Here is a 27,243-nt window from a genome sequence, read left to right as displayed (position 1 = left end):
TTGTCACTCAAAGAGTACCTTTCTGTGTACTGAAGCGTTTCAATATGGATAGGTGGAAGCCGTTCTCTACCCCATTGCCTCCATCTGTGAAACTTTAGTGAAGAGAATAGGCCCAGATTGGATGAGGAAAGGACTGAGATGGCCAACATTCCTTATGCATTTGTGGTTGGTTTTTTGATGTAGCCATGATTGGGACTCGTCTAGACATTGTTTTTGCAGTGGGAGTTGTTAGTAGATTTATGGCTAACTGTGTCAAGAAGCATTGGGAGATTGAAACCGGCCCGTATACTCGCCAGAGGGCGGTAGACTTTAGCTTTCACCCGATCTTTACACTTAAATTTTATGACACAGAGGAACTTCAGGAGTAAGCTTGTGACTGGAAATTACACTTCAAACAAAACACGGCCTGGGAGCTACAGTGCTTCCAAGCAGACAGTGACACCGCGTTGGCCCCAAAGGTTGGTGCCTCTTTATTCAATTTGTCACAAATGGGTGACGTGGCATGTCATGGCCCTGGACATTGGGGCAATAGAGCACACAGACACCCTCCCCGGTTGGCGGACATTCCCGAAAAACCCGTTGGATGATGACGTGGCTGCAGTGTACGGACAGGCCCGCAAAATCCGGAGCCACGTGGCATGCTGTATGGACGCCCGCTTTTTGCGACGTTGATTACAGCAGGAGGGCAGAATTTTGAACTTGCTTTTTGGCTACGCGATTTGGAAGAGAAAGCAGTGAGAGAGCTTTTGCATTATTTTGCTCAAGAGAGCTTGTGAGAGAGAGTACAGGCTTTTAATTTTGAGTATTTGGGCTTCTGCTTTTAGCATCCCTTGTAAACCTCTTTATAAGAGTTGTTGGGCTCTCACTTCTCAGAGCATCTGGACGCAGAGTCTGAGAGTGAGGCCCGACTACTCAATTGTACTTTGAAGTTGTAGATTAATACAAAAAGAAATACCGAAAGGGGCGCCAGTCTTTGGGGTCAATATCTCTAGGCACGGAACTCCGCCATGCTAGTGTTGGATCTATTGTGAACTGTGAACTGTTTTGAAGTGAAGTAGTGTCGCGGTAGAATCTCGACTTGAGAGTGTCCAAGTCTATTATAGTGGTATCAGAGCACGACTGATTTCTCGTAGATTTCTCTTCTACGAGAAATCCGATCCTTTTTACGCGGCACTTATGGCTTCAGACAAAGATCAATCGACTTCCTCTGCATCCGGAGATGCGGAAAGAGATCACAACAAAGATTCACGTGAGTACGGCCCGCCTCGGCCTATTCAGGCGGAACTCGAAGAGATGGAGCGTCAACAATTGATCAACGATGCTACAAAGATGATGCTAAATTTTGCGAAGGACCTGAAATTTGCAAAATTTATGAGCCAGACCTCCTTCGACGAGGTGCACTCACAGTGGCGCCAGACCACAGAACCACCCCTCAAACCGGCACTGATGAAACCTCCTACTCCAAGGATGTACACAGAGCAAGAATTAGAAGAGGTGGTTGATGCACGAATTGCTCAGCTTTTTGATGCGCAAAACAAAGTAGAAAAGCTCGATAAAAAGCAGAAGAAAGGAACTGACTTCCCGGGTTATTTGGGTGGTCAGTCTACATTTGCATCGGCAAGAAAGCAAAAGAAGCGTGTTCGATTTGAAGGAGTACTTCTTCTTCTTCTTCTTCGAGTTCTTCTAGCTCCTCTGACTTGAGCGAAGAAGACAAAAAAGGCAAAAAGCGAAGCAAAAAGCAAAGCTTCGGAAAGGGCAAGAAAAAGTCAAAGAAGCCTAAATCTCGCCCAGTTGTTGACAGTTCTTCCGAGGACTCGTCTTTGGATAGTTCGGACTCTGACGACAACAGCTTTTATGCAAAGAAGAAGAATTTTTATAAAGCCAACCATTATGACCTTCTGGAAGATAAAAGCAAGAAAGTCCGAGAGTTTAAGGAAGGTGGACAGATGAGTCATGCGAAAATGATGAGTCATGCGAAATGGGGTTTTGCCATTCACTCAGGTAGTTTGACCTACCCCATAGATGAAATCATGACGCAAAGAACCGAACAGACTTCGAAAAATGAAAGTAGAAAGAAGAAGAGCACCCTAGAAACGAAAGAAAAGGATGCACGACCCCAGCTCACTCGTCAAGAGAGGATCACCTATATCAAAGAGGGGAAGTGTTTTGAATGCGGGGAAACTGGGCATACCTCCGCGAAGTGTCCTAACAAGGCACCGAATGAACAGGATGAAGAAAGGCCAGAAAGTTCCAAAGCAGTTGAGGGACGTGGCAGAAAAGGCAGATAAAAGCAGAACTGGTACCACATTGTGTGGGACCCGAACCGAATCAAATGAATGAAAGTACCAAACTTTGCCGCTTTTAGGGCAAAGTGAAGGATCAGGAAGCCCTCTTTTCTTTGATGAAGGAGCCAAGGCCAACTTCTTTTCACTTGAATTGGCGGCTCGATTTGGAATTACGCTCGATAGGCTGAGGCCACAGGCGGAGGTAGTTCTAGCGGCACACGGAGGGGATGTTGCCATTACAACGATCATTGGCAAACTTTCGTTTGCAATGACAGGGGTGTTTAGGGCACAAGGATTTCTACGTAATTTCCGTCGGAGGTTGTGACGTCCTACTCGAAATCCCTTGGTACCACAAGAACAACGCCGTGGTTGACTACCAGGCCGAGAAAGAGACTTTGACAAATGAAGGGCTCAGACATTGTACTTGATGAAATTCAGTTTCTTTACTTTTTGGGAAGGAGTGAATGATGATTGAAGGTCGAATATGTTTTGACCTCAAAAGACAATGCCAAGATTTTCTCCACACTCATGCCGATTGCTTTCAGAGGGCCTGCCAGGCGAGTTGTCACTAGCTCGTCGTGAGGATCATACCATTGATCTGATACTTGGAATCACACCACCGAACCGGCCACCTTACCGTGTGAGCCGAGCCCAAAAATACACCTGTTCGGGACACATTGTCTCAGCAGCAGGAGTGCTGATGGACCCGGCCAAGATAGAGATTATCCGTGATTGGCCCGATTTGAAGAATGTCCATGAAGTTGAAAGCTTCTTGGTCTTATGTTCTTACTACCGGCGGTTCATCAGAAAGTTTGCAGAGATTGTTTACCCCTTTGCATTTTGTCGGCATAGAAAGGAGTCCTTTTCTCGTGGGGATCCACAGAAGTGACTGCCTTTCAGGAATTGAAACAGAATTTGACTACAAGACCCGTTTTTGACTTTTCCGGATTTTCAAAAGTCGTTTGAAGTATATTGTGATACTTGTGGTCGTAGTCTGGATGTGGTCTTAATGCAAGAAGGCCAACGTCATTGCCTATGAAAGTCGATTGTTTCCAAGGCCGGAATTGACATTACACATATGTGAGAGAGAGCTTTTGGCGGCTATCCATGCTCTTACTCAGTGGCGACATTACCTACTCGGAGCCGATTTTGCGGTTTTCACAGATGGTTGGAGTTTACGCTACTTCTTGTCATAGAAGCAGTTATCGGAAAAGCAGATGCGGTGGGCAAACATCTTGTCACAGTTTTACTTCTGGATATTCAAGAACTATCCTACATTGGATGCGAAGTGGATGGAGGAGGAGGACCTAGCAGATACTCCTCAGATTGTGAATCTTTACCTTGAAGCTTTTGGTTTAGCACAGTCTATTCCAAATGGAACCCCGAATTCAGCTTGGTCGGATATTTGGTGCAGTGGGTATGCACAAGAGGGGAGTTACTCCGCTCCTTTGTCAACAGATGCCTCGAATTTTTGATACTAGAGTCACTGATGTCTCTTTGAGCTTCAGGGATACTGAGAGATGACAATATTCTGTTGTATGACTTTATGAACTGAAATTCTCGAACATGATACTGACTTGTTCTTGACTTGTGTAAGTGCAGGAACTGATAGACGAAATGACTGCAGCATTTCGGTCGGAATGATGTCGATAGACATGGTTGCAATAGGGATTAGTCAATCGGGCATCTATGAGGTCCTAAGTGGATCTAGATGCGATTGCTAATTGCATTGCTGATAAATCATGGTTTGAGATCCGAATGAATGTTGAATGTGACCTGTCATGTGATGTCCTGTCGATTTCGTACATGTTCTAGATGTGTGTTCCTAGTGCGTCGGTACTAACAATCAGTGTCTGCTAAGACAGTTTATGGCTTCTGTTTACGGCCCGCCTCGGCCTGGCACCAAATCTATCGCATGGTCCTCGGGTCTCTCTGGCGGTAATTGAGACGGTAATGAATCGGAAAAAACAGTCACTATACTGTTGTAAAAACATTGACCTTTCTTTATCTAACACAGATAAATTTGATTCATCACATCTGACACTTCACGTGCAAAAATCAAGTACGCAGAAAGATGCTTTTTCATTACAGAAGTAATAGCAAAAGCTGATACGTGGGAATAGACTCCCCTTTAAGCTTTACATCCAGAATGTGAGTCTTTCCCCTGCTCTGTACAGTGATCTTTTTGTTGTAGGCATCCATGATTCCCTGTACACGAAACAACCAAGGAATGCCTAGCAACACATCACATCCGTCCAGTGGCATGATGTAAAATTCTTCAGCATCTACATAGGATTGGATATGTAGGCGCAACTTTCCGATGATGGGTGTCACAACCTTTGTATGGCCAGGACATGCCAAACCTGCCTCTGCTGTATACCCCATCTCTTCAAGTCTGATTCCCAACTTTGAAGCCAATTCTGGGGAAATGAAGTTGGCTTTGGCACCTGGATCAAAGAAGATGAGCACTGTTTGATCCCTGACCTTTCCCCATGCTCTGCAAAGCTCGCTTGCATCTGAATTTGGCTTGTCGCCCACCATATCTGGCACTAGACCAGCCATGGGTCTCTTTCCTTTCCTGTCCTCCTTGTCTTCAGAATCAGCTAGCCTTTTCTTTTGAGGACAATTCTGAGCAATGTGGCCAGGCTGCTCGCAGATAAAGCATTTGTTCTTTGACCTTAGGACCTTCCTTTGCTCTTCCGACTTGCGAGGAAAAGGTCTTTTCCATTTCTTTGCTGGTCCCTTTGTTGGTTCAGCTGTGGCTTTGCCTTTCCATGCTTTGGCTGGCTCCTGAGTCGCTCTAGGAACCTCATTGAGAACGTACTTCTTCGCAGAATTTTTCTTGGTTGATCCTTCCTTGACACCAGTATTGAATTCACAATCTTCTCCTTGAGCAAACCATTGCCAGTGTTTGCTACCTCGATGAGCTGCGTCAAAGTAGTGACTTTGGTCTTCGTGCACTACTTTCTCAATCCTTTGGGTAGGTCACAACAGTATTTTTCAATCTGTTCTGTCAATGGCACAAACCTATAGGAAGTTACTGGAAGTAGAGCTTTCCAAAACTTCCGATTGAAGTCATCCAGATTCTTGTAAGTAGCAGCATTAAGTTGGTGCCATTCTGTCATGACATCTGCTTCAAAGTCATCAGATAACCATGCTGATGCAAAAATATGCTTGAAGTAAATCCATGTGGACGGAGCTTGCCCTTGAAGCAATAAAGTTGTCCACCATTGTCCCGCATTCCCTGTCAAGAAGGTGGCTGCCTTGCGGACCTTTGAAGCCTTTGTAAAGTTTCCTCCTGCATAGGCCTTGCCAAACTGTTGGAGGAATGAGAGAGCCTTCTTCCTGTCATCAAACCCGGTAAAGGTCGTGAATGTCACACCTTTGCCACCTTCTTTGTACGGAGTTGGCTTCTCCAGCGGTGTTAAGTTGTCATATGTAAGTGACTGAAACATGGGAACACTGTTAGGGTTCATCTGTGTTCCTTGGCCGCTATTAAGTTGACCTCGAGATTGGCTGTTGATTTGTAATTCCAGCCATACCAAAATTTGCCTGTGGCATCCCAATTTGGCCCTGAGTGCTTTGAAACCCTGGTTGCATGCCCATGACACCATACATGGGGTTAGGCATCATCGTTTGAGCACCCCCGAACACTGTTCCTGGCGTGTAAAACTGATTTCCAGGTGCATGATCAGCCATGCTTTGGAATACTGATCCACCTCCAAAATAGCCAAGGTGTACTGAAGGTGATGGGAAGACTTGTTGCATAGCCTGTAGGTTGCTTCCCTGCCCATTAGAACCAGCTATAGGCTGCTGAAAGGTGGCTGGCTGAACTGGTACAGCTTGAAAGACTGGCGTTTCAGCCACCTGTTCTTGCACCTTAGGCACAGATTTTGGGGACTGCATGGTCTCCGTCAAGTGTACAGGTGTCTCCATTGATTCTGCAGTATGAATCACCTGTGCTTGAGCCTTAACAGGCTTTTGAATATGATCGAGTGACCCAACTTGCTGAGACGGAAGAGGAGGTTGCAGAAAAACTAAAAACCTCGGGTTCTGCATTACTTGTGTGAACATAGCTAGAGGAGTAGCCAACTGGGTCCTGAATATATCATCATCCGTCTGTGGTGGTCTTGAAGACTCACCCACTTCATGTGTCTGTTGACCCTGTGAGGAGGAAACCTCTTCAGTCACATCATCTGGTCTGTCAGCCATAATTGCAATTCCGTGTGTCTCGTCTATGATCCCCTGTGTCTTCAAATCCAAACTGACCAAGGCTCACTTCTATGGGAAAAAGTGATTTAATCCCGGTGATGGAACCATGAAACCGGCCTGTTTTATCCAAAAAGGGCGGTAAACCTTAGACTTAAACTTTATTTGCTTTCACCCATTTAATTTGTCACCCATTTTAATTGTACTTTCAAGACACAACAAAGGGGAAAGGGATACAGGTTGCTAGATTTATTCTTTAAAAGAGGGAATAAAAGCTGTGGTTCCCTACAAGCTGCCCCGCACAATCTGGGCTGAATACCATCTGTTCTGGCCCGATTTCGGCAGCATAACTGTACTAGGACCCTTCACAGTCAGTATTCCCCACTCATTAGATGACTTTCCCGACGCATACAGACACTTTGCAAAACCTGGCGAGAATCTGCAGCACGCTGAATTCTCTGTTTTCTACCCCGAAAATGTGCCAGATCACCTGTACAGCGGTCCCCTCGCGTCCCCGAACCTCCTGGGGGTATTAGGGTCCGTTTAGGGCCAAAACCCTAAACCTGCAAAAATACACAGCAGGCTGTAATTCACTGTTTCGGGCTCCGTTCGTGTGCCGGTCGAATCCGTAGCAAGTCCTCGAGCTCCTGCGGGGGATTAGCCGCTAGCTAATCCAATACCTGTGTAAGAGGCTCTTGCCTCGGCAATTGCGCATGAACCCACATAACTGTACATTGGTCAAATGAAAAGCCCACTAGAGGGGCATAACATACTGCCATAGGGGAGAGAGAGAGCAGTGCGTAGCGTGCAGGGCATCACTCCTGGCACCGCACTGTACATAAGAGGGAAAGGAAGCACTCCATAGCTCTCAACCTGTGTGACAGGAGCTGAAAAATGATCCTTTCCTCTCTAAATTCAGCGCCACTTCTTCATGCATGAGGAAAGTGCACAGAAATGTGTCACTTTGGCGCGTTTACAGGCCATTTCCTGTTTCGGGGTTGCTGCCTAAAAATCTCCCGACCGGTTGCCCAGTTGGCTTCGCGGCAGAGTAATAAAATGTTCCCCTTGTCATTCTGGAGGTAATGACACGAACACATTTTCAAGGTCCAAAATAGCAGTTCCCTAAATTTTAGGAGATGCTGCCATTGTATCTTTCTAGGTCATCTGACCCTCTTTGTACACTGCAGCAACACCAAGAACTGAAATGTAGCCTATGTAGCAAAGGATTCCACTTTGGCTAGTCAATGACCTCACTTTGGCTAACCATAGTCCTTGTCCAACCTTAGTGCTCTCTTGCCCTCAGGCCTGGACTCCCTCTGAACAGTTCCATACTAGCTATGCAATGCAGGGCAGTTAGATTTCCAGAGGGGTGTTTCCAGAAAGTGAAAATGAATAAATAATAAGAAAGAAATCAACAAAAAGGATAGATAGTAGTCACATGCTGGTGACACTCTCTCCTCCCCTACTCTTAGGGATCGCCCTCTCCTTGATAGGGATGTGGGAAGACTTTTGAGTCTTCACACCACCATCCAACTTTCCTAGCTTTGACCATTTGGACTTTTAATTAAAATTTGAAACCTTAGCCTATGGAAGTCTTAAAGGAGCTGAACTTTAGGTCTTTTAAGCATCCAATGATGCACATTGCTCTTTTGCAAATTGCCTCCCTTTGGATCCCTGCAGAGACCGGTCTAGCAGCCTTTTCTCAGTGTAACATGAGAAAATTATTCGGAAGAATTAGATATAAGTTTTTATGACATTGTCGTCCTCGACTATGAGGTAGAGAAGATAACGCCTAATCATTAGTCTGTTTGCTGGTGGGTAGAGGATCGCTATTGTACCCTACGACACCGTTCCAGAATGGATGACTAGTCCATTTGGTGCTTGAGAGCCTTAGCTTCCGCAAGCATGTCTACACATTAGTCCATATCAATCTTCCATAGTAGAGTGACAAACTCTACTTGGTGTTTGAGAGACGTCGTCTCCACAAACATGATCCTAAGCATGCATACTGAAAGATCCTAAGCATGCATGATCCTAAACATTTGTGCACAATAAAGAAAAGAGAGAGTCTTATAAGACAGAAACTTTGTTCATTTATACGTATTTACATCTGCTTACTCTAGGGCATCATTGTAAGCATTGACAAGGTTTAGGTTATCCTTTAATTGTATGCCTTGCATCCATCTAGCATCGTCAAAGGATAATTTTTAAACTTGATAAGATATCGTTGGATACTCTTACTGCTTCTCTAAGGTTTAGGTTATCCTTTAATTGTATGCCTTGCATCCATCTAGCATCGTCAAAAGGATAATTTTTAAACTTGATAAGATATCGTCGGATACTCTTACTGCTTCTCAATACCTTGGCTTCGTGTCGGAGAGTGGACTCCAGTTGCAGCACCTCTTCTTGGTCCTCGATCTCCGGTGGGTCTTCAATGGTTGCTTCTTGAGGTGGCTCTCCTTTGTAAGGCTTTAGTAGGCTCACGTGGAAAGCATTGTGTATGAGCCAATGGCTGGGCAACTTGAGTTGATAGGCCATCTCATTCACTGGCTTAAGAATCTGAAAGGGGCCATAGTACCTTTTTACTAATTTAGCACAATACTGTTGGTGTCCGTAGGATTCTTGCCCGTTGTGTGCCTTAATCGAGCCTTGGGAAACTTAAGCAAGACCCAATCATTTTGCTTAAAGGCTAGAGCTCTTCTGTGCTTATCAGCAACAGCCTTTTGCCTTTGCAGGGATGGAAACTACATCCTTAATCTTTTGGAAAGATTCTTGTAGGTCTCGGCTATATTCATCTGCAACGAAGATCTTCCCATGTACCTTGAGTAGCAAGGGACTTTTTGATCTTCCCTCTATCACCTCAAAGGTTGCTTCTCCCGTGGAAGTATGTATAGTGTTATTGTAAGCATACTCCACTAAAGGTAAATACTTCTTCCATTGGGACTTCTGATCTACTTTTGTGACATAAGCTTTTAGTAGATCAAGAATTGTTAGGTTAGCTATTTCACTTTGGCGATCCATTTGTGGGTGATAGGCCGAAGAGAAATTTAGCCTTGTACCTAAATTCTCAAAGAGACTCTTCCAGAAATTACTGGTCATTTTAGGATCTGTATCCGACACTATAGACATTGGCAAGCCATGGTACTTGAAGATTTGTGATATAAAGAGGGTTGCCATTTGATGGGCCTTGATAGTCTTTTTGACAGGTATGAAATGTGCTTGTTTGCTAAACCTGTCTACTATTGTCCATATTCCTGTATTCCCATGGATAGACTTGGGAAATCCAAAGATAAAATCCATGGATATGCTCTCCCACGGTGAATTAGGGATTGGCGAAGGTTGAAGCAATTTTGGTTGCTTCCCTCTATCAAACTTCGTCTTTTGGCATACCACACATTTTGAAACATACTCTTGTATGTTTGCTTTCATGGCAGGCCAATAGAAGTATGTTTCTATCCCTTTTAGGGTAGATTGAATCCCTCTATACCCCGCATGAGGAGGAGCATGAGATTCCTACATTACTTTCTCACGTAGTGAGTTAGTAATGCATAGGCTATTGCCATAGAGAAGATAACCATCTTGTAGGGTAAATGGTTCTTCCAAAGATAAAATCCATGGATATGCTCTCCCACGGTGAATTAGGGATTGGTGAAGGTTGAAGCAATTCAGGTTGCTTCCCTCTATGAAACTTCGTCTTTTGGCATGCCACACATTTTGAAACATACTCTTGTATGTTTGCTTTCATGGCAGGCCAATAGAAGTATGTTTCTATCCCTTTTAGGGTAGATTGAATCCCTCTATATCCCGCATAAGGAGGAGCATGCGATTCATACATTACTTTCTCACGTAGTGAGTTAGTAATACATAGCCTATTGCCATAGAGAAGATAACCATCTTGTAGGGTAAATGGTTCTTCCTTCTTCTCTAGTGCAAGGGCTGAAATCACATCTCTAAAATCGGGATCGATAGCGTACTCATCTATTGTAGAAGATAGATCATTGTGAGTTGATATGGCATGGCATTCACTCTTGGTTGTCTTGAGAGTGCATCGGCCACTTGATTATGCTTGCCAGCAATGTGAGCAATATGAAAATGGAATTGCGAAAGGAAATTTGCCCACCTCATTTGTTGGTCGGAGATTTTGGTCTTCGTCATGAAGTACTTAATTAAGTCTTTGGTGATCCATTCGCAGAATGAAAGGAGTCCCCAATAAATAGTGCTTCCACGAGTCTAGAGCATGTAGAATTGCTAAGAGTTCCTTCTCATGTATACCTAGAACTTGCTCAATAGGGTCGAGCCTTCGACTTTCATAGGCTATGGCGTGCCCTTCTTGGAGCAAAACAGCTCCAAGGCAATCACCACAGGCATCACATTGGACCTCAAATGGCTTTGAGAGATCCGACAGTGTAAGCACAGGTTGGGGGATAAGCTTCTCTTTAAGCTTTTCGAAAGCATTGTTCTCCATGGCAGACCATATATACCTAACGTTTTTCTTTGTTAGGTTATCTAATGGTCCTGTGATTTGTGAGAACTTTTCTATGAAGCGTCTATAGTATGCACACATACCTATAAAGCTTCTTAGTTCATGCAGATTCCTTGGATTAGGCCATCCTTTTATTACCTCTTAACTTTGATAGATCCATTTGGATGCCATCTTGAGAGATAATGTGACCTAAAAATACTGAATCTCTTGAAGAAAAATTCTCTTTTCTTTCGATTAATGAAGCGTCTATAGTATGCACACATACCTATAAAGCTTCTTAGTTCATGCAGATTCCTTGGATTAGGCCATCCTTTTATTACCTCTTAACTTTGATAGATCCATTTGGATGCCATCTTGAGAGATAATGTGACCTAAAAATACTGAATCTCTTGTAAGAAAAATTTTCTTTTCTTTCAATGAATATAAAGTTTATTCTCTTGTAAAGCTTGAAATATTACCTCGAGTCATTGCTTGTGTTCGTCTAATGAATTAGACTAGATGATTATATCATCAAAGAACACTCCAGTAAAGGTTCGGTGAGGTCTGAATAGCTTCTCTATCAGGCGGTTAAATGTGGCTGGTGCATTGGTCAAGCCAAAAGGCATAACAATGTACTCGTAAAGGTCAAACGTAGTGCGAAATGCGGTCTTTACAATGTCTTGATCAACTATCCTTATTTGATGGTAGCCACTTTGCCGGTCAATCCTACTGAAGTAGGTCGACCCTTGTAGCTTATCAAATAGGTCTTCTACTCGTGGAATGAGAAACCTATTCTTGATAGTGATCCTATTTAGTGCTCTATAGTCGACACACATACGATATGTGCCATCTTTTTTTTGCACTGATAACACTGGTGAACAAAATGGAGATGAGCTAGGCCTAACCATGCCTTTCTCAACCAACTCATGCACTTGCCGCATAATCTCCTTTTGTTGAGCTCGAGAAACTCGTTAAGGAGGTTTATTAGGTGGTGAGCTTCTAGGAAGAAGTTCAATTGCATGGTCGTCATCCCCTCTTTTGGGAGGTAGCTCACAAGGGATGTCGTCAATAAAAACATCTTGGAATCCCTTGAGAAAATTGGATAACTCTAATTCCTTTTGATTGTTTATATCTTCTTTTGCTAAAGCATTAGGTTCATTTTGAGAATCTTCAACAAAAATCATGTACATGGAAATAGAGCTCTTTATTGACTTATTGAAAGCTTGCTTATGCACAATGGGTATGGTGCTACCCAACTCCTTAGCATCTATGTATATATCTTTTCCCCTGAACCTAAGAGTAGATTTGCCTTTCAGGGAATTTAACATTGGCAGCCATGCGATCAAAACCATGGTGCCCCTAGGATTACATCCTCATGCTTGAGAGGAGAGATGAAGAAATCCTCCTTGTCCACATAGCTTTGGACATGGAGTCTCAATTTCTCAATTAAGGGAGTGATTGAGGCTTCTTGCCCCTTGAAAGCACCATCGGCAGGTAGGACATCTCCCATCTCATAGGCTTGGATGCCTAGTTTGGTGGCCAACTCTGTGGATATGAAATTGTGAGTAGAACCAGGGTCAAAGAGAATGAAAGTATCATGTTCTCTTACCTTTCCCCAAGCATGACATAGAGGAGATCCTTTGTGGTGAGCATCCTCTTCTTGAATTTCGACCAAGGTAGCTCTAGGAGGCTCATTACGTGTATTCTTCTAGGGGAAAGCACGATAGGCATGCCCTTGCTCCCTGCACTTGACACAAGAGTTATCTTTTCGATAATGCTCCAGCTCTTTAGGAGAGAGTTTATTTTTGCCTTTATAAACTCTCTTCTCCTTAGCTTTGTTGTTGTTGGCGTTGCCTTTGGGAGACTTTTGGACATTGTCCTTCCCCTTAGGCTCATTACGGTCCTTGTTTTCCATGGGCTTAAGATTTCTCTTAGCCCCTTGTTGGAAGTTGATTCTTGAAGCCACCATGGTATGGTGTATGACCGTAGATATGGTACGAGGCCTTTGGGAGTTAACATACTCCGCCATATCCTCAAATAAACCCGCACAAAATTGTTGTTTTTGCTCTCCAAAATCCATCTTTTTATAGACAGTGGCTTTGAGATGTAAAAACTGCTTTGTCTTTGGCATCGCTAGCCAAAAACTGCTTCTTGATGGAAGCTTTAAGTAAAGCTTTCCATGTTCGTGGAGCTTCACCGTTTCTCGTAGGCTAGATCACCATTGCCTGGCGGACTTTTGAAAATGCATAGCTACATGACGTAGCGTAGAGGACTCCGTGAAGCCCTCATCTCCAGGATAAAGGCCAAGACTTTGTCCGTAGCACCAAAGGTGCCATCGTAGGTAAGGAAAGAGACGTTCTTTCCTCCCTCTTTGAACTTCTTGAGCTTGGACGACCTTTTCCAGGCGGCATTGGATTTCCTATGGCCTCTTCTCTTGGGCGGTTCAAGAGCTGCACCATCACTTTCTTCAGAAGAGGAAGATGATGATGAGGATGGAGAAGAGGGTGACCTCTTTCTCGCCTTTTTCTTCCCTTGTTCCTCCTTTTCTGCACCATCACTTTCTTCAGAAGAGGAAGAGGTGAGGAAGATGGAGAAGAGAGTGACCTCTTTCTCGCCTTGTTCTTCTCTTGTTTTCTCTCTTCCCTCTTTGAATTATGGTGTAGAGAAGTGTGCGATGGTCTTCTCCATTTAGGAGGTGTTGGAGAGCGTTTTGTGCGTCATCTTCGTGAAGCCATCTCCGCCGAGGTGGCAGGAGACTTGCTTCTTTCTCGTTCTTTCGGTGGGGGCTCTACCGTTGAAATTTGGGTTCTCCTTTGGGAGGGAGATACGTCATCGAGTAGCAAGTTTTTGAGCCCTTCGTACAGATCCTCCTCTTATTCCCTTATCGGAGAGAGTCGTCTTTTGGAAGTCTCACCAGGAGCTTTCCTAGGTACTCTCTCTTCTTGGTGGGGAGTTTGGAGAATACCATGGGTGCGCAATTGCTGTAGCACTTCACCTTGGAGGGATGGATTGCCTAGGGCTTGTTGAAGCTTAGAAACAAGATAGTTCGCAAGCATAGAGGCATCATTAGTTGCTCTTTCATTAGCAAAATCAAAGCTATTAACACTCATTTCAATCCCTTTTCCCTTGTCAGCCATACCAGCAAATTTTAGATGTAAATTTTTACTTGTACTTTGGCACTTCAAGCCCTAGTTGCTACTCCTCTTTACCTTCAAAGATAAGCACTCAAGCATCTATACCCGTGGTGCGAATATTATTAATTGCAAGGAATAGAAGAGAGGATTCAACAGAGCCAAGACAACACCGGTTCCTGTCAAGCTACTAATAGCTCCATTATTCAGACAATAGCTCTCGACGGTGTCCCTGTTAACTGCATAAAGCAAGCGTGCTTCAAGGATGAAAAATCCCTATTCTACTTACTCTTTTGCAATTAATAACACCAACCATTTGTAGCAAGCTTGAGGACCTCTCTTCTTGAGCAAGCAAAGAGAAACCAATAGCTCTGATACCAATGTAACATTTAATGCACTAGTAACTTGTGTGTAGCAGAAATTGATAACATAGTGAACATTCCATTAAGAATAAGTTCTTAATAAGCATAGAAAGAGTACTTAGTTTGAGAAAGCAACATAACAATTTACACCTAGCTAATTTGGCATAGACAATACTTGGAAAGAGAGAGAAATAGAACAATTGACAACAATTGAGATTTGGATTTACATGGAGCCGTTCCCCCCTCCAAAAAGGCTTTGTATTATAGCTTCTCCCATCAAAGGAGACTTTTGTACAATACAATCTTTGTGTTTCTTGACAAAACTCGTTGGTGCAATGGAGATGGAAGCTTCATGCACCAAATTATGCTTGAAAAACACACCTCATGTCCCTAGCCTCAGTCCCAAGACCTCACACCCCTTCAAAAATGGTGAGAGCTAGCAGGGAATGAGGAAAGATTGAGACGAAGAAGATGTTTCTTACGAGAAAGAATGATTCTCCTCACATAATTACTCTTAGAGCATAGCTTAGCTTAGTAATTAGCATGGTAGAGGAGATGAGCATGCCATTGAAGCTTGGCTCTTGGTTGGATTTGCATTCCATAGCCAAGAGTTGTTGGTATAGGCCTCTACTTCTCAGTGCTTGGAGAAGGGGATGGAGTTCTTCTTGCACGCATGAGTTGTGTGTGTGTGTGTGTGTGTAGCAATGTGTTGGTAAAAAATGCAGCCCTCTCTCTCTTCTTGGTCGACTCCTCTTGCCAATTACTCTTGCTGGCCTCCCATTGGCTCCTGCAGGGCTTAGCCAATCACAAATTAGAAGCATAATTGATAGCCTTGTGATATGTGTCCTCCTTTCCCCTTTTGTGAGAGCTTTAGGTAATTAAATAATTTAATTAAACTCTCATTGGACTTTTTAGTCTTCTAGCCAATGGGAATCAGGCAAGCCATTGGGTTGCTTGATGCTCATTGGACCCCTTGGTAGACTGTCCAATAGTCTTATGGGGAGCTTAATTTCTATTGGTTCTTTTATCAAGCATTTTAAAGTTAATTAGACTAATTTTACCCTAGCCTAATTCTCATTGGTCCACCTCTATGGCCATCCAATAGGATTTGAGGGAAGATTGGAGGCAACTGGGCTAGAAGTCTGCCATGTGTCCAATATTCCCTTTGGGGGAAGCTTTGGAGTGTGTGTGTGTGTTTCTCTCTCCTCCCCTACTCTTAGGGCTCGCCCCCTCCTTGATAGCGATGTGGGAAGACTTTTGAGCGTTCACACCACCATCCAATTTTCCCAGCTTTGACCATTTGGAATTTTTAATTAAAATTTTGGAACCTTAGTCTATGGAAGCCTTAATGGAGCTGAACTTTAGGTCTTTTAAGCTCCAGTGATGCACATTGCTCTTTTGTAGACTGCCCCCCTTTGGATCCCTATTTTTTCTCCTTTGGATCCATGCAGAGACCGGTTTGGTAGCCTTACCAATATTCTAGCTTTTACTCCCCTGGTACTTTCCCATATTAAATGATCAGTTTAGCATGAGAAAATCATTTGGGAGAATTAGATATTAGTTTTTATCACACTCTTCCTCCTCTGTCTATCTGTCAGAGTAAGGATCGTTGGTGCATGGTTCGAAAAAAATGTCCCGGCTGAAATGCAAACTGACCCACCCAAGTCACATATGTGGTCACTGGCATAAAAGCGATCTATCCTAGATAGATTCACTCCTCCCACTTTGCGGTCCGAGTGAGAGAAGGCCAAGCTGTCTGGGGGCCTCACAAAGGCAGAGTGCTGCCAAACATCTGAGACCCTCAAAGTCATACATAGCCTTTCCCAAGCTGCCAACTCAGCCCTGTGCAAAGTAGCATGGCTACCTCCAATCGTGTAAGAGGGGTCCTCTAGCATGTTGAAGTCACCTCCAATGCACCATTGCTCTGCGTGCGGCAGAGACTCTACAATGTGAGGCCAAAACTCTGCGCGTGCACTTGCCACTTTGGGCGCATAGATGTTCAGGAAGCCCAAGAGGCAGCCTTGAACCTGCATAGTAATCCACTGAGCCCTGCCAGGCACAATAATGCCTCTGCCCACAATGGCCTGCTGCCAAGAGTCCGCAATAGTCATACATACCCCTCCATGGATACCACCACGTCCAAATGCTACTGACCAAAATGTCTCATATCGTCCACACAAGAGCTGACCACGACGTCTAATGCGGCTCTCACAAAGATGACGCTCCTATAGCATAAGAATATCAATCTCTTTGCCCACAAGGCATCGTTGAAGCTCGTGATGCAATCAACCCCGTTGGCGTTGAAACTGGGGCCCACCTAATCCGTGCACGTTCCATGAGACAATCCTCACGTAGAACGAGAAAGAATAGATGCTGTAGCAGCAGCTAACCGCGCTATCTTCGAGGCTTGCTTGGATGGGGAATAATCCGTATCCGAGCGTCCCCTAGATAGGCGTGACTGCAAAGAGTGTCTGGCCCAGGCCCAAGAAGAGCATGCCGTGCGCAGGGCAACCTCCTCTGTCCAGGAGTCCTCATGTGTGTATACATAGCATGGTGGGCTCTGCGTGTCAGCAAAGAAGTGTACACAACGTGACACTCTGCTGGCCTAGAGCCTGGCGACCACCCGAAGGGCTAGGTTGACGTGATGGCCCCTGTCGACGTCGACCACGATCCTGCTGCCAACCTTCCTCTGCCTAAGCCCCAGGCTCGGAGGGTGAGGCTGCTTAAGTACCCTGTGACTCTGTCTGCTGCTGCTGGCCAGTCCTAGTAGTCTGAGGCTGAGCCTGAGGTGAAGGTCAGGGCCTCCTCCGTGGACAGGCCTTCGCAAGATGGCCCATCTAACGACAAATTAAACACTTGATTTGGGAGCCCCGAATAATCCACGCTGTGGCGGAGCCAACCACCACTCACCCGAGATAGTAGAATGACGTTTAGGAGGGTGTGGGTGTCCCACACTAGAACACGTATTGTGGGAATGCTAGCTGCCTTGGCAGCTACAGAGGCTGTCGTGCGAGGTGTCTCCAGGACGGCCCCAATCTCTGAGCCAATCGTGGACAGAAGCGGACTTTACTCTCTCCTCAAGCCGAGGAAGTAGACCGAGATGGGGAGGTCTGCCTCCTCGACAAGAACATCGGTAGCTGGGTCGAAACCCTAGCGCCACTGTCGAAAGTGAGCTCGAACTGCTCAGATGGCTAGGGGGCTCATCGCAATGACCTTGGATGCCATCTCGAGAGTCTCAAACTCTATTTGGTAGTAGCCACCTCCGAGAAGCTGAACATCGAAGATCTTGCCCACATCTGTGAGAAGGCGGGCCTTGAGGAGAGCACGCACCTCTCCTGTACTGGGTCTGGTGCCGAGAATCTTGTAGATAACAGAGGTGGCATGAAGACGCGCCACCTCTGCCTCTAAGCTCGCTTGCTTTGTCGGCGAAAGAGCAAGTCGAACGGTGGGTTCTGCGGGGTCGGGCGAGGGGGCTTCAGTGGAGTCCCTCTGTGGCGGAGCAGAATCCTCCATCGATGAGAAGGGGAGTTGGGGGCATCGATGAGAACGAAATGAAGTGGCGAGGCGAGTCGGTGTCGCTGGAAACAGCACCGAAGGAATCACAAGGTGGGAGTGGGGGAATGGTGGGCAGGCTGCAGGCAGCGCGAGGAGGGGGGAGTGGGGCGGGCAGGCAGCTCAGGGCAGCGCGAGGAGGGAGGGGGGGGGGGGGGGGGGGGGGGGGGAGATGGGGCGGGGCTAGCAGGGTTAGGGCAGCGTGAGGGGGAGCTGGGGGGTTGAAGCAATGGCAAGCGCGCAATAGAGCAGCAGCAGCGAGCGTCGTACCTTTAATTTCCTTTTTTGCTGTGCCATTGACATACAAAGTTGAACTCACTGTAGTTTTTGTATCTGAGCAGTTCTACAGGTCAAATTTGGCCTCTACAAGATGTTAATATGACTCCCCTCTTCTCTTTGTGTGCATCAATACTTGCTTTTTTGCAAGGTCCGCCATATGATGGCCTTTTTAAGTGGCTGCAACTTGGTGGTGGGAGGGGGAAGGGGGGGGCGGGGCTGGCAGGGTTAGGGCAGCGTGAGGGGGAGCTGGGGGGTTGAAGCAATGGCAAGCGCACAATAGAGCAGCAGCAGCGAGCGTCGTACCTTTAATTTCCTTTTTTGCTGTGCCATTGACATACAAAGTTGAACTCACTGTAGTTTTTGTATCTGAGCAGTCCTACAGGTCAAATTTGGCCTCTACAAGATGTTAATATGACTCCCCTTTTCTCTTTGTGTGCATCAATAATTGCTTTTTTGCAAGGTCTGCCATATGATGGCCTTTTTAAGTGGCTGCAACTTGGTGGTAGTGTTTGGAAAACACCAGCTCTTGCATCTCATGGGTGCGGTTACTTAGTGGTGCCCGTTATATGCTGCTCTGCTACTCACTTATTTACAAAGAAATACCTCTGGGGTCATTGACAAGACAAGATGATCGTTGCAGTCCCTTGCTTCTTCTTGAGCATGACAACTCTAGGACCATGTGTCCACTTTTCTGCTTCTCTCTCTAGTAGTGGTTAGTTGGAGTTGTCTAAGACTTGTGTACTGAAGTGATTGTCAATTTAGTAGCATAGTAGTTTCAGGCTGTAGCAGAAGATGGTTGTAGTGTTAATGCCTCGTGTCACTTGCATGAAGAGAGATAATGAAACACATTGTCACTGTCTTTTTTGAATAACTATCAACTTGTCTCCTCTCTGCTTGTAAATGTTGCATGTGTTGAATGTTTCATGGTTTCTTTCCCCTTTCAAGGGAACAAAATGGGTTTTATTGTGATTATGGCTTTTGTTGAGATGATTGTATAACATTAATATTTTGAATAATTTGGTGAAGCTCTTGAAATGGCTAGAGAGTGGTTAATGAGATGTTTACACACTATTTTCTTCTTTAATTGCCATTAATATGGTAATTTCCATGATTGAAAGTCTTAACTTGTTTTGAGTAATTTCCTTTGGAAGTCGCATGCTGTTCTGGCTTCCAGGAAAAATTGTATTTGAAAGGTGGAAAATTCTCTTTTTACTGGATAAGTGATATCTCGACACTTGGTTATGTGCAGATGATGAGGGTTGTAGAAGCTTTGGAAGGGAAGGGTTTTCGAATGCCACTAACTAAAGGTGAAGCGCAGCTTAGTGTTCGATTACAAAATCTAGCGCAACAGGTTAGTGAACCCTCCACTCGTATCTGCACTTTGCGATGCTATTGTAGGTTATTGCACACCTTTTGTTCTTTTGCTGCATAATAATATCTAGAGGACTCAACGCTTGTGAACATATAAACATATAAACATCTTTCTTTCTCTCATTTTCAGTTTTTTGGCTATTCCAAGGACATTGACAGTTGCACTATTGATTTGTCATAGGCCGACTTTGACCAGTAGATGGTAGTAAAACTATTTTTCTTTCTATCTTTCAGTTAGAGGTATTGATGCAGCTGCTTGGCCTCTCTCTCTCTCTCTCTCCCTTTGTATCAGCTTTCACCCCACCCGTACCCACTATTTTCTTTTCAGTTCTCTGTACTTTTTGTACCCAGACCTGGTATTAGATTCAACACATGTAACCTTTTGGTCTCATAGGTCATTTTGGCCTTTTGAAGACGTTAATATTACATTTCATTTCATTTCATCTCTCTCTCTCTCTCTCTCTCTCTCTCTCTCTCTCTCTCTCTCTCTCTCTCTCTCTCTCTCTCTCTCTCTCTCTATCACCCAAGTGTGGTAGATTGTTTATGTCCTTGATTTCAACTCTCCTCGTCGGATAGATCTTTAAGGTCTCTTGGAATAGTTTCCTACGACGTTAAATTTCTCTTCTTCTTCTTCTTCTTCTTCTCTCTCTCTCTCTCTCTCTCTCTCTCTCTCTCTCTCTCTCTCACACACACACACACACACACACACACACATCTATCCCACGGGATACGATGTGCTAGACAGAGCTACATTACATATGTCACTGCCTAGTATAGTATGGGATACGAGGCCGCTTTTACTGTCTATTCAGAGAGGGTTTTGGACCACTTTCTAGAGTCATGAGATACCAGGATCAGAAATGCCTCGGATTATACTTGCTGGAGATTCACAGACGCAGAGAGGACCTCTTGAAGAGAGCCACAATGAGAGAGAACCAGCGACAGCAGCAGACTACAAATTTCTTTCAATCAGAGACAAGAGGAGTTCGAGCAACGCCCACAACATAGCAACACCAAAGGCATACTGCTTGATCGGGCGATAGAGTTGGGGTGGTCCCGTCGCCCACGGATGAGGGGGCCCTCTCGACATTGACGCAAATTGCGAAAGAGGATCCATATACCATATTGGCAGGACATAGGAGCCGTCACGACAAAGTGCTTATCGTGGAGGATATTGAACCTCTACAGCCTTTCGGATACTGATGTCTTTACTGTCAGAGAGCTCCATTGTCATTTTGGCCTTTTGAAGACGTTAATATTACATTTCATTTCATTTCTCTCTCTCTCTCTCTCTCTCTCTCTCTCTCTCTCTCTCTCTCTCTCTCTCTCTCTCTGTGGCTCTTTGATATATTGGTAGCTTCAACTATGCTTTACGGGGTTCAAGTTTGGGGACCCTCTGTGGGTCAGGATCGGTGGAGAGGTATGGACAGGCCCTTGGTATCTATGATCTCTCGGATGATTAGAGCCAAGGCCTCTGTGCCACATGAGATCATTAGAGCGGAGTTAGCTGCCCTCTTGTTAGAGTTTAGATTCCTGTTCGATGGTGGATCCAGTATCTCCCAGGAGCAGATTCGGGAGTGAGGGCTTATGCCCGGCTATATTTGAGGTAGATGTACCTTTCTCGGCGATGCGCACCACGGTTGTGCTCACTTGGTAGGCTGGTGTGAGGCGGGACCCCATTCCTAGGGTTTCCCAGGGTCTGAGTCTCGAGTCTTTTGCAGTTGTGCTACTATTATATGTGTCAAGTCACTTTTAGTGAGTTTACATATTTATTAGCATTTTAGCCAGTTTGTTGGGATGGTGGGGTTTTCCAGGTAGGTAGGGCAATTTCCCAATTGCCCTATGTATTCCAGATCCACCTCTCCCCCCCTCTTGTACTTTTGGCATCCAACGTTGGGCACACTCTCTAGAGCGTTGCCTCCTGTGCTAGCGTTTTGATGTGTGTGCCAATTTCTCTCTCTAGCGTTCTCTCTCTCTCTCTCTCTCTCTCTCTCTCTCTCTCTCTCTCTCTCTCTATAGTGTTAATGTCAGAGTCGCGAGAGGGCATGCAAAGACATTTGGATGCATTGCACAACTTTGCAGAGGATAGTGGACTGTCTGTGAACCTTGGTAAAACCAAGGTTATGGTGTTTAACACCACACCACAGTGGGTCAAGAGATCGGCACCTACACTCGTATATGGCCAGGACACTGTGGAGTACACAGATGAATATACATATCTGGGGGTGGTATTCACGGGACCGAGGTTTACCCTGAGGAGAGCAGCAGAGACTAGACTATCCAGAGCCTATGCGGCAATAGGAGGGCTAGAGAGGATGTGTTCGCAGGTTCAGTTTCAAGAACCACGAACAAAACTATGGCTCTTTGATACTTTGGTTGCTTCAGCTATGCTTTATGGGGTCCAAGTTTGGGGACCATCTGTGAATCATGACAGTTGGAGGAACATGGAGAGACCCTTGGTATTTATGATATCCCGGATGATTAGAGCCAAGGCCTCTGTACCACATGCGATTATTCGAGCGGAGGTAGCCGCCCCTCCTATAGAGATTGAGGCTCTTACCAGATCAGTGTCGTTTATGCACAGTCTATGGGATACACATAGAGGCAGATATACTAGATTGGCTCTTGAGTCCTCTAGACAGTTAGCGATGCAGGGAGATGCATCATGTTGGTATGCACAGATGACCTCATGGTTTCACAGGCATGGTCTCAGCATGGATAGATTGCCTCCCTTTCAGTATTCCCTGGATGCACCCTCCCTGCCAGTCACATGGACGGAGATCACTAGACTCATTCGTCAGGATCTTATACAGTTGGACACCAAGAGGACATGGGTAGAGCCGATACAGGAGTTGGGCATGAAGATGGCTTTCTACAAAGAGCACCTTCTCCAACTTTCAGGGGATGGGTTTGTGACTCGTCCGAACTACATGGACACTCATTTATCTCATGGTCTGCGATGTGCTATTGGTCAGATTCGCACATCCTCACACCAGCTGGGGATTGAGACGAGTAGATTCAGAGGGATACCACCAGAGTCTAGGATATGTCAACTATGCGGTAGAGAGCCAGAGACAGAGCTTCACTACATATGCCAATGCACTGTGTATTATGAGATACGAGGGCGCTTCCATTGCTTATTCAGGGAGGGTTTTGGACCCCTAGATAGAGTCATGAGGTATCAGGACCAGAGATGCCTTGGCTTATATCTACTTGAGCTACACCGACATAGAGACAGTCTGTTGGGGAGACATGGAGTACGACAGTCGCAGAGACAGATCACAGACTTCTTTGGATCGAGGGAGCCAAGAGACCAACCACCCGCACAGGGTTGTACCCACATTCATACTAGAGGCACCCTCATTGACAGCGCGACTGAGCTCGGGAGAATGAGACGACCACAACCGAGACACAGGAGCACACTCCATCGACGGAGACTCCAGCAGAGGATCAGAGGCATTCTAGTACGACACCTAGAGTGTCATTGAGGGCCTATTCTACATTTTCACATTTCACACTTCATTTCAGTTTTCATTTTTACTTTCAGTACTTTTTGTACTTGTACTTCAGACATTGTATTAGATTCACCACTTTGTATCTGATGGTCTCATAGGTCATTTTGTCCTTTTGAAGACGTTAATATATCATTTCATTTCATTTCATTTCTCTCTCTCTCTCTCTCTCTCTCTCTCTCTCTCTCTCTCTCTCTCTGGCGTTTTCCCCCAGCGATCTCTCTTCCTCTTGCTAGTGCTCCCTCTCCTCGCCGTGTGTGCACCCTCTACGGTGTGTCATTGCTTGCAGGTTGTTCCCGTGCTCGTACAGTGGGCGGTTTACGCTAGGAGCTTGAGTACGAGGAGATCTATAGGTTTGCTTGCGGTTGCAAACAAGTTCAGTACTCGATCCACCCTTTCCTGTTGCACCGTTGACATGGTATCCGAGCCACAACGTGCTCTCTTTTTGGATTGGTGATTTGTGCGAGTTTTTGGTGCTGAATTTTTGCGACAAATAGAGACGGCTTGGTGTTTTTTTTTGTGTTTTTCACTCATTTGGGGCTATATTCGGTTGTAGTGGGCAGATTTGTAGATTTTCTGAAAAGGGCCATTGCTGGTGGAAGTGTCCAAAGCGAGTTGGAGATGCCTCGACTTCTTCGGCGGGTGTGGTGGAGTCACAAACTCTCTAGGGAAACTGGAGGTTGCGTGATTGGATTCTGGATAGTGGTGCCTCACGACACGACACCTTCGAAGGATCTTTTGTCCAACATGTGGCGACTCTGTGGTACCGTTTTAATTGGCGACAAACCTGAAATTCCTATTCACAATGAGGGATCTATGGAGGTGATTCTCGACGGCAGAGAGGGTATGCATACCTCCAAGGTACTTTATCCTCCGAAGCTGGGATCTCATCTTATGACTGTGCACGAGGTGTGCAAGCTTGGCGTGGAGGTGATTTTTACAGAAGATGTTGTATCTATTCGGGATCGTGAATTTGACAAGGAGGTCAAAGGAGGATCAATAGAGAAGGGACTCTACAGGCTCGATGCTTTCTTTTTAGCAACATGGACACCCACAGGTGATCTTTGGCATTATAGATTTGGTCATTTGAACAATGATGCTCTTCGGCTTGCTTTTCGTGAGCAGATGCTTACAGTCTTACCAAATGCTGGGAGTAAGCATGGCAAATGCATTGCTTGCATTCGTGGGAAGCAACATCGAGAATCTATTCAGAGGTTTGCTACTTTCTGAGCCATTGCCATTTTGGAGTTGGTTCACACCGACCTTTGTGGACCTATGCAAACTCCTTCCCTTGGCAAGGCTCTCTATTTCAGGTTGCCGGTGGACGATTTCAGCCGCTTTACTTGGGTATATTTTCTACGGCATAAGTATGAGGCATTTGGCCTCTTCAAGAATTGGCCTTCTCTTATGGAGAAGGAAAGTGATTAAGTGTTGAAGACTATTTGATCTGACAAAGGTGGGGAATTTACATCCAAAGTATTCATTCAGTTTTGTGCGGACAATGGCATCAAGTGAAAGCTTGTGAATATTGGATCCCCTCCAGAGAATGGAGTTGTTGAGTGGAAGAATAGGACATTTGTAGAAATGGCACGGACCATGCTCGAGCATCGAGACTTGCCAAAGTCTTTATGGGCCGAGGCAGTTACGACGACAGTTCATACCATAAACCGATCTCCAACCTCTGTAGTTCTAGGCAAGACCTCGTTTCAAAGCTTATTTTTGTAAGAAGCCCGACGTCTCCCACTGTCGGATCTTTGGGAACGATGCATATGTCCATGTACCGGAGGAGCAGAGGGGGAAGTTTGACCCCAAGTCCAAGAGAATGTTTTTTGTCGGCCAGAATACTCTTTCGGAGGGATATCCACTTTATGATCGATAGAAAAAGGATGTTGTACTCAGCCGTGATGTTGTCTTCGACGAGTTTTTACCTTTAGAGGGGGCTTCGGCTCCAAAGTCTTCCACGACAACCCTTGATTTGCTGATATGTGGAGACGCAGATTCTGTCTTGCCTCTTGATGAACCCTCTTCTCCAATCCGTGTCCCTCAAGATTTAGAAAAGAATGCATCCATTTCAGATGATGCAGATGATAGTGATTCTCATTAGAATGCAGAGTTAGATCCAAATATACTATAACCGGCCTGTACACCATAGAGAACGGTACTAATTCAATTACCTGTTAACTTTACACAGAGCTTTCAGAAGAAAAGAGAACACAGATGTGCCCAGCGACTAGAATGTCAGTGCGCACATGAATACCACATCCTCTAGGCCCGAAAAGGTTGGCACCCCGTTTGGTTTTCTGTTATTTAATTAAGCATAGACGATCCGAACACGTAGATCAAAGTCTCACAAAGCTGTTTAAGCCTGGAGAGGGCTGAAATTGCAGGTTTTTGACCCAATTTCGGCACCATAACGATGCCAAAACCCCTGTAGGTCCAAAGCACATGTCTATGACAGATTCCCTCGCAATTTACAGGCTTTTTGGTGAGTTGTAACAGAATTTTAGCGTGCTATAATTCCCTGTTTTGCCACTGCCAGATGTCCAAAGCCCTGTCTAAGCATGCCAAGGCCTTCTCGAGGCTCCCCTGGTGTTCTCTTGCCAAACCCTAAACCTGCAGAAAAGCACTGCAGGCTGTATTTCTCTGTTTTGGATCGTTTTTAGCGGGGCGAACATGTCTACGCATGTCCCAAGGGCTCCCGCACGCAATGGGACAGTTCCCCTATAGTTTGGACGAGTTTTCATGCAAGAAAACTCTCCAAATTCTCAATCTTTCGCGATGGAACTGTGCGTACTTGTGGGGGATTAGCAATTAGCTAATTCGGTTTCTGTTGAGAAGGCTCTTGCCTTGGCAAACGTGCATAAAACCCGTGGAACTGTTCATAGTCAACTGAGAAGCCCAACTAGTGGGGCATTACCATATGTGCAAAGGGGAGAGAGAGATGCACGAGAGCAAATCATCACTCTACATGAGACAAAGAAGAAGGCAAGCTTTCCATTAAAGCTGTGAACCTGTACCCACTACTCACACACACTGTATAAAATGCACTTGTGTTGAAAATCAGCCTCCACTCTAAAAAGTGGGCGCCCTCTCTTGGGATGGATCTGGCAAAACATTGTGGAGCCACCAAGTGTCCAGTGTGCCCCTTTGGTTCGATTTCTTCTAGTTCCCACCAACTTATAAAGTTGTAAGTGACTTGCCGAGTAGTCCAAATTCCATTTGGTGCACACATGCTTCCATACTCATCAAAATTCAGTGATAACTAGCCCGACCAGTCCCTGACTGACCGACCTAGAGTCTCGATGTGAGAAACCCGTTCGGTCGCAGCCGTTTCACGCTCGCCATGCAATGGCCACTTGCACCTTTTCAAGGGTTCCGGGGAAAGCAAGGCAACTTGGAAACACCATCTCCCATTGGCTCAAATGTTATGTGCCAGAGCACAAGGCAACTTCGGAACACTATCTCCCATTGGTTGAATATGCTTACACTAACACTGTGCATACGTCAACAGGCAAGGCACCATTAGAGATAGTGGAAGGAGAGGAGAAAGTCCTAACCATTTTGCAAACTAAGAACAAGATATTTGAGGTAGACAGACATGTGCAAGAGAATATGCTTGATGAGGAACAACTCGAAGTGGAAGAAGTGGATGAGATTCTTGTTCTTGAACATATATTGGCACATAAGGAAAGGAAGGTTAGAGGAAAAGTTGCAAGGCCCTTTGTTGGTGATGTGCTGGGTATGTCACAAAATGATGACATGGCAGTATTGCCCGGGACAGAGAAAAGCTGAAGCGGCAGGAGGTTGTACGGACAGACCCGGGATTTGCGCTGACACGTTGACGTGGCAAACAATACAGACTTCCACGTTGTGCGTTGCCAATTGATGACGTGGCAGATTGTACTGAATTCCGTAATTTGCTTGATTGCTTTTTATGGCAGATTTTGGGACCAGATGCATTTGGGACAATTTGCTTTTGAGTTTACTATGTTTGGGGTTCTGCTTTTAGGGCATCCCTTGTAAGAATAAATAGACCCAAGGGGCCTCACCATTTGGACGTAGAGTCTGAGAGTAGAGGTC

At 45.3% G+C, this 27,243-nt stretch overlaps 1 protein-coding gene across 2 annotated transcripts in view; it reads left to right on the top strand.

The window, feature by feature from the left end:
• The window catches only part of LOC147430466 (nuclear pore complex protein), an 88,957-nt gene that overhangs the window by 22,598 nt on the left and 39,116 nt on the right, over nucleotides 1–27,243 (top strand). For both annotated transcript variants that reach the window (XM_086493093.1, XM_086493092.1), the window contains exon 9: nucleotides 19,530–19,631. In XM_086493093.1, the coding sequence (XP_086349219.1) occupies nucleotides 19,530–19,631 (102 nt within the window). The remainder of the gene's footprint in view (nucleotides 1–19,529; nucleotides 19,632–27,243) is intronic.

This window comes from Adiantum capillus-veneris, chromosome 21, assembly GCF_014529385.1.
Source record: "Adiantum capillus-veneris isolate H3 chromosome 21, ASM1452938v2, whole genome shotgun sequence".
Lineage (NCBI taxonomy): Eukaryota > Viridiplantae > Streptophyta > Polypodiopsida > Polypodiales > Pteridaceae > Adiantum > Adiantum capillus-veneris.
Note: the sequence above shows the minus strand (reverse complement) of the source record. Positions and strands in the feature narration are given on the sequence as shown.